This window comes from Haplochromis burtoni, unplaced genomic scaffold (assembly GCF_018398535.1).
Source record: "Haplochromis burtoni strain Fernald_Lab_line unplaced genomic scaffold, NCSU_Asbu1 Contig_1108, whole genome shotgun sequence".
Taxonomy (NCBI): Eukaryota; Metazoa; Chordata; class Actinopteri; order Cichliformes; family Cichlidae; genus Haplochromis; species Haplochromis burtoni.
In genome coordinates, this window is record NW_024583469.1 from 11,993 (window position 1) to 20,059 (window position 8,067).

General features: G+C 40.7%; 2 protein-coding genes across 2 annotated transcripts in view; both read right to left on the reverse strand.

Moving 5' to 3' along the window:
- LOC102301636 (P2Y purinoceptor 14) overlaps window positions 1–8,067 on the reverse strand; it is a 21,974-nt gene that overhangs the window by 6,267 nt on the left and 7,640 nt on the right. The window lies entirely within an intron of this gene.
- On the reverse strand, window positions 2,855–5,256 carry LOC102301939 (P2Y purinoceptor 14-like). Its single transcript, XM_014330874.2, has 2 exons — window positions 4,739–5,256; window positions 2,855–4,566 (listed from the first exon to the last, which is right to left on the reverse strand). Exons 1-2 carry the CDS (start codon window positions 5,095–5,097, stop codon window positions 3,909–3,911), a joined length of 1,017 nt encoding a protein of 338 aa, XP_014186360.1. The 5' UTR covers window positions 5,098–5,256; the 3' UTR covers window positions 2,855–3,908.

An 8,067-nucleotide genomic window follows, 5' to 3' on the forward strand; every position in this document is an offset into this window, starting at 1 on the left:
GAGATCAATCCTGATGTATGCAGATGACACCTTTTTTTTGTTGACAAATGGCATACAACTAGTTTTAAACTGACACATATAAAGCACAACGTTTCACATCGTTTCGAATCATCATGTCTTATGTTCAATATTGAGAAAATATTTGTATTTTGCCAGAAAGTGTAAACAAAAATACCCAAATACACATTTTTATGATCAAAAAAGAGCCGGCATTAAATGTTTCAGGCTTGAGAGTTGAGATCTGAATCTTGGCAGAAGCCAGTTTCAGTCCTGAGGCAGCTGTGTGAACTGCTTTTCTTTCCCATGACAGGAGCCACTAAAAGTCATCTTTTAAGTTAAGTATGAAATCAGTAGAAATAGTAAAGATTTGAGGATGAGCAACCGGCAGAACTCACCTGTTTCTCCAGTTTTTGGTGAGCAGAAGAAGCTGCTTGCGTCGTTATGTTCCCTCAGTTAATAAGTATCACCGTAGATCAGGAAACACACAGTAACCAAACTGATAACTGGCACTCTGACTTATTTCCTGTTTTTCGTCACTACTATAAGTAAAGACAGTGATGTTATGATATAAAGCGTGTGAGTGTATTACATACTTCATGTGTCTGCCCTTTTTTTGTAGATTATCTCATATTAAGTCACCTTATAGCTCTTTGACAAGATGCACAATTAACAGGCTGAAATCAAAAGCGCAAACAAAGCAGAAGATTTTTGATCTGTGACTTCACTCCTATTGGCTTCTTTTTGTTTTAAGATATTCCTTTGTTGCACTTTTATGTTATGTTGAATTTAAAGTGCATTTGTCACTGTTTATCGAACCATCCACACAAGTTGCATCACCATCTTCTTCGTGGTCTTCATATCCCTGGTTTTCTTCTACTACAGCACCTCCTACAGGGTGTTGCTGGGACAGCAGAGGCATCTGGCCTCCTTTGGTGTTTCATTCCAGTGAGACCAGTCACCTAAATCCCAAGGATTCATAAACAACACAAGTTTTTACTGAGATCAGAGATCAATATGAGGCTGAACTCAACATGAACACACTCCCAACAGTGTAAATGTTGTTACTGTGGCCAATCTGGTCCAACACACAGGCATGTACGATGGCTACCCTTCCCTTAGCCTGGCTTTGCCAGAGGTTTCTTCCTGTTAAGATTGAGATTTTCCTTCTGACTGTCACCAAGCTCTTGCTCATAGGGGGATCGTGTGATTCTTGGGTCTGTCTGTATTTTTGTAGGGCCTGTGCCTTACAATAATAAGACAACGTAATAAGACAACTTATTAATACCCCCCCCCCCTTCATTTTTTAAAAGTCTATTCTCACTATAAATATATTGTTTAGTGTTGAAGGTGCTATGTTGGGTCGGTGTGTTGTGGACCCTCAAAGTCTAAGTTGCAGAAAAAATTGAATTGTGAAGGAGTTAATGGGGTCACTGCTGCAGCCCAACCCTCCAGCCTCCCAATACACCTGCCCACCAAGGCCCTGTGTGTGTGTGGTGATACGTTGTGAACCGTAGTGACTATAGTGTAATTAAAAATTCAAACGGAGGGCAGGTTACTGTAAGTAACTACAGTACAGTAATTTTAAGCACAGTGTGGCTAATTTAAAGTTGAGTGTTAGTACCGGGTAATTCTGTTTAAAAAAAGTTTGTTTCTTGATCTTACATGGTAAGCACACTGCGCTTTCAGGGTACAGGTCGTATTATTAAGTCACATCATTTTTGATAACCAAAGCAGGGCTTTGGCTTCCTCCAGCCCACATTGTCTACATCCCCAGGCCGTTAGAGTTAAGGGGACAAAGGGGAGCTGACAAATGAAGGCCTCCCTTTAACCCTGATCATTTCTGCTTGTTGGGATGATACAGCTTCATTTTTAATAAGACATGGTATATCATGAGGTCAGAGACTTCAATTTTAAACATAATAAACTAAGGAAAACACGTGGCAGCTTTTAAACTTTATTGACAGCAAAGAAGAAAAAGAAAGGAAAGCATTTACCAAAGCCAGAAGTTTCATGAGAAGGCTGTGTGCAGGCAGGAGTGGTGGTAAAGAGAACCCAAATTGCAGACTCACACAAGCAAAATAATGCAGTCAAAACAGCTTTACTGATGAAACATAAAATAACTAAACTGAAAATACCAAAAAAGACAGATTTTCAGGAAACATAACACAGAGATGTGGACTTGACAAGAGGGGATACAGCAGACTGGGGAGACAGAGCAACTAAGCAACACAGACCGAACATTAACAAAGAAACCAAAAGACTAGAAACAAGAAATAATGGCAAAATCAAAGTACAATAGTAAAGAAAAATCAAAACTCTGGGTCAACGACTCAGGTCTCCTGACAAGAAGCCCCCATTGAAGAGAGCAAATAGATCAGCAAACAACATCTGAAAGAACGTTTGTATTTGTGCTCAGTGGTGATTTTTTTTCCTTTTTATGTAGTTTTGAAAATAATATATTGGCCTCTGTGGCGCCTCCTGTGGGTGGAGGTCTTACAGGACACGTACGAACTCCTGCTTGTTTTCCAATTAACCTGCTCTTGTAGCTTCTTATTGGCAGAGCACACCTGATCCAGGTAACCAGCAGCAGGTAGGAAAGGGATAACTCAAAAACAAGCAGGAGGCTCACACTGGAGGACTGGAGTTTGACAGGCCTGTCTTACAGTAAGGTTAGCGCACGTCTTCTCTTCGAGCTCTGCCTGCCACAGTGTGCGAGAATGTTAGATGAGGTGCTTGGGTTTATAAAAACAGCATTTGTATGAATGTGTGATTGGCTGAATGAAGCTTGTAATAAAAAGTGCTTTGAGTGTTTGCTTAGAAAAGAAAAAAAAACAAGAAGTACCAGTTTATTTATCATAAGCACAAATTAAGCTTTTAATGTGAAAGAGACCACCCAGGAAGTGATTGGTGTGGTAACTTGTGTCAAAGACGAGCGCCTCAGCAGAGCTTGGAGTCTGTGACACATAGGTAGAGTGTTGTTAACAGCACATCACTGAGTACGGTGCAGACCCAAAGATAGAGCGCAGTTGTTCTTCCAAGTGTTACAATAAAGTGTATTGTGAGGATATACTGATGTATGCACACATAAAGACATTTTCAGGGAGAACATGAATGATAATTGGCCATTTACAGCTGCAAGCGTGGCAATATTTCACAGTTAGCTACAGTAACTACTGCTACCCCTGATATACGGTTCATATTTTGACTGTTTTTCTTCTCTTTAAGGGAAAGACGAAAACACTCACAGTAGTGATAAAGGATATTCGTGTGAACCAGAGAGGTGACAGATAGCTGAGCTGATTCAAATCACGCTGAAACCACAAGATGGTTCAAATTGGCTTAAAACGATGAATATCATAAAAGTTACAGCCCCAAGGGAAACTGGACACCCACAAAGCTGTTAGTTCCTGTTACACAACTGCAGGATAAAAAAGAAAATGTTACAACTACAGGGGGACCATTTATCGACTTTTACTGTGAAACTGTGTCACAGGACTTTATTACAACTGAAATAAAGAGTAGAGAGTAGAGAGTGTTCCTTCAGTGTCTGACATGTGTTTGACTACTTCTGCTAAGCTTTATAAATAAATTAAAAGCTGCTGATTGAACCTGCTGATAAGATTCAGAGGAGAAACCACAACCTTTGAGCAGGCTGAGATCATGATTTGAATGAGAAAAATGATATTTGGTTTTGTGACATCAGCAGAAGATGAGAAAACCTCAAAGACTGAGAAGATAAAGTCTGACAGTGGAAACATGAACACGCATGTTCTCTGCATGGGAGTGTGTTTGTGCTGAGTTCATGAAGACTTGGGATCCATCACATCACTGAACTCATCTGACTCTCAAAACAAATGTACATCTTAGCATTTATTAACATGTTGAACTTTTCCTTAAAGCTCATTGGTTTAACTTGTTGCTGTAACAATGTCAGCCTGCTCCTTCCTGCTCTCACTCTCCTGGTTTGCTTGTTGGATGTTCTTCCCCCTCAAAGCCTTTCTCAGGTTCACCTGAGTCCGAAAAGTCTTACAGAGGTAAAAGTAAACAAGAGGGTCCAGACAGATGTTGAAAACTGACACCATGGTGGCCACTTCCTTCAGGTAGTACAACACTGAACCAACAGAGCAGCTGCTCCACAGAAAAGTATAGGGAAGTCGAACGAGGTGATAGGGGACAAAGCAAACACAGAAGATGCTGACCAGCACCAACATGTTCCTGCGAGACTTCACCAGCTTCTCAGAGCCAGAGGAGGCCAGCTGCCTCTGCTGTGCCTGCAACACCCTACAGGAGGTGCTGTAGTAGAAGAAGACCAGGGATATGGAGACCACGAGGAAGATGATGGTGCAGCTGACATGGGTAATTTTGGAGAACAGGTTGACCGATGTCCTTAACATATAACCACACCTGATGGAGTTTGAGGTCAGTGGTTTCTTGGTGATGAAAAACAGGATGGTGTATGTAATTGATGCAGCCAGAAGAAAAACCCAGGTGACCATGGAGATGATGTGGGCAGTTCGCACTGTCTGCAGGACGTGAGTTCCTGAAGGATGGACGATCTTCAGATACCTGTAGAGTGAAGAGAAAAGAGGCGGTGAAAAACTTCACTAATCAGTCACAGTGTTCCCAAATCTTCAGAAGTCATTAATAATCTGAAAAGCGACGATGTGTGTAATTAACCCATTAATCACAGTTTTAACATGGTTATGAACTGCAGTTTAAATTACTAATGGTTCTGTACCTGTTGGCAGCAATGTACCCCATAAATATGATGCTGGCGTACATGTTGAGGTACAAGGCAGAAGCTCCAAAGCTGCAGTAGAGCTCCTGAACAATAGGAGAGCTGCTGGCATAGTGGGCGATGCGCAGTGGCAGAGAGAGGCAGAGCAGGAAGTCAGCAGCTGTCAGGTTCTTCAGGTAGACCATCAAGCTGCTCGATGCCTGCTGCTGAGCCCGACAACAGTAAAACTTCATGATGAAGCCATTGAGGAGTAAACCCACCTGAATGCGGTGCAGAAAGGATGGGGAAGGCAGGACTTTGGTAGATGCACAGAGAACCTTAAACCAATTTGTACCAGAGCAGGTGTGCTGAAGTTCCATGTCTTGAGCACATGTGAAAATCTGAAACTTACCAGAAACAACAGACTGTAAACCACCACAAAGAAAGCATGGACTGGTGTTCTGACAACATCACAGGGTCGGAGGTTGGGAGATGACGTCGCATTTGTTGAGTCACCCATGTTTCTGGAGAAAATAAATCCACTGACATACATTGTTGAGAGGATGCAACTTCACGGTCTTAACCTTATTTTAACGCAACAAACTAATTTTACAAACTGTAGCGTAGCTTGTGTTGAGCTCTACTACAAACAATTTTGATCCATGGCCCTTTCTTTCACAACAGATGTCTCAGGTGATTAACGAGTCTTATTAACTGTAATAAAACTGCAATAATACTTTAATCAAATTTTAGATTGGAATGTTTGAATATACAACACTGAATATAACGATATATTCATCACAGATTGTTTACAATGAACCCCACAAAAGAATGTAAGGTTGATTATTAGGCCAGATGGCACCAGCATGCCCTCGATGTTAGTCAGTAATACGTTTCATGAACACTGATAGAAGCGAGCTGTGGTGCTGCTGAGTGGAGGGAATATTGAGTGTTTCACCAGTAATCGCCAGTACAAAAGAATAAAAATACTCACCTGTATTTCACCAGTTTTCAGTGATCAGGAAAAGCTGCTTGAGTTGTTATGTCCTCTCAGTTTAAATCACCTAAATGAGGAAACACACAGTAACCAAACTGTTAAACAGCGCTCTGACTTATTTCCTGTTTGTCTTTACTGCTAAAAAGTTGCAACATGTACACAGACTTATCTGATTTAGTTATTTGGTCTTTTCAAACAGGATGTCTGCTTACTACCTACTTGATGCGTTGTCACTTTTCTTCTTAGATGGTCTCACATTCAGTCACACCACCTCTCTCTGACAACATGCACCATTTACAGGCTGAAATCTGACAAAAGCAATAACCAAACAGAACATTTACTGCTCCATGGTTCAAGATGATTTGAGGTTTTTCTCCTGAAAATCAGTCACTGGTCTAAACTGATTCTGTTTACTGGTAGTGCCAGGCCCGGATCTAGAAGGGTGGCATGGGGTTGCATGTGCCACCCTGAAATGATCTCTTGCCACCCAAAGTGCCAGCCTAGTTTCGCATATGACAGTGATGTTTATTAAAATGAGACAGCATTAACACTTTGAGCATAGTTACAGTTAACATTGACCTGTCCGGAGTGTACCCCACTTCTCAACCTCTGACAGCTGAGATAGGCAGCAATGTTTAGCTGTTTTAGATTTAAATTTCATTTACACTGAATCATTTAAACAGCACTTAACATTTCTCAAAGGCAGAAAAATGATGCAGAGATGTTTGATTTTCTTTGAAATGTTCCTTTTTTTAAATCACATGGCTCACATGACTCACAGAAAGCAGACAGCAGGTGGCAGCAAATCACCAAAAGTAGTTCTGCTCCCTGTGAATCTTCATCCCCAGTCTAACACAACAAAGGGCTGAGGTGACATTTAAATGTTTTCAAATCTGGTGACATTAAAACATTAAAGAGGGTGCACAATAAAAGCTTATCTCTAACCCTGATAATTCCCAATATCAGGAAAATGGTGCTTTTAAATAAAATACCATAGGCAGCGTCAAAAATAGCTTTTAATCTTCATTTATAAAAACATTGAAAACAAAATTCAGAACAAAAGTAGCACAAAACCCCTAATTCTTGGTGTAAGGTGCAAAAGGATTAGGAAACCACATATAACAGGAAGTTTTTATTAAAAACTATGCTCAGTGGTGACATCAGCCAAAATATCATCATGTGGAAGGAGTTCATTCATCCACATGAATGAACTCCTTCCACATCCACGGTGGGTGGAGACATTGGCCTGTGATTCGAGTTTCTTCCTGTTAAGTGTATTGTGGGCATTAATTGTGTGAAACAAAATGCAGATATTAAAAAATTGATCTGAAAAGATTTTTAAACCCACATTTAACTGAGAAACAAAGAGAACACATCAAAAGTAATTATTCTTTTGGATTTAATTCCCATTTTGAACCTAATGAACCTGTATGTCATTTCTTGTCTTCCTTGCAGTATTTGGCTCTCTGCAGCTTCTCTCCTCCTGACAACGACTGTCTGCAGGTCAAGCGTGAGTTTTATAGATGTCTGACCCACGACTACATCACTGAGGAGTATTTAGCATTTAGCTCTTATAGAAAGTCAGAAAAAACAAACTGGGTGAATGAGGGTTGCAGTTAAAAGTACTTTGAGTGTTCAGATTGAGAAGAAAAGCACTTTATAAGTGCACTAGTTTGACTGAAAGAGAAAACATTAATAAATGTATCAGATAAGTCACTGTTAAACTGGCATTAAAAGATAGATTTATATTGAGAAAAAGAAATTTTCCAACAGACAGTGATTGCAGAACATAGTTTGCATCTTCTATGCAAATTATAGAGCAATATTCCAGTGACCAAAGTAAAAAGGCAAAAGATGGGAAGGGAGCGGTTCAATAATTTTCACTAGCTGACTGACAACAGATTGACAAAACTCATCCAGCAATCACAGTGAAGAAGATGATTTTGTTCATTGCAATAAATTGTACAGACCAAGTTGAACTCAAATCAGAGAAGATGATAATAATTGTGAAAGGGGCTGAGAAATCTTTTGGTATAAAAGATATTTCCTGGGAGCAGGTTCATAAGACACTGGGGAGAGATGAGAAGGCATAAAGGTAGTAGTCAGTGCAGGGGAGGCATCCCCCCGTCCCCTTCTGGCTGCCTGTGCCTCGATTTTTTTCCCACAACTTAGGATTTTAGGGGTGGGCACGCTACACGGAATCCAAATTACCATCAGGGTGTACAACCTCACCCCTGGCGTCGTTGCCCACCTCTCAATTTTAAATACATGTAGACATTGAGGGCTAACAGGAGGGACTATGCGCTTACCTGCTGCTCTCTGGCAGGTAGCTCCATGCCCTCCTGGGTTTTAA

What these genes read in the sequence shown, in the direction of transcription:
- LOC102301939 (XM_014330874.2), bottom strand. Translation starts at nt 5,097, where the DNA reads ATGGAACTTCAGCACACCTGCTCTGGTACAAATTGGTTTAAGGTTCTC. An exon ending in GGGTACATTGCTGCCAACAG is followed by an intron (nt 4,567 to 4,738) that starts GTACAGAACCAT and finishes TTCACTCTACAG; the next exon opens with GTATCTGAAGATCGTCCATC.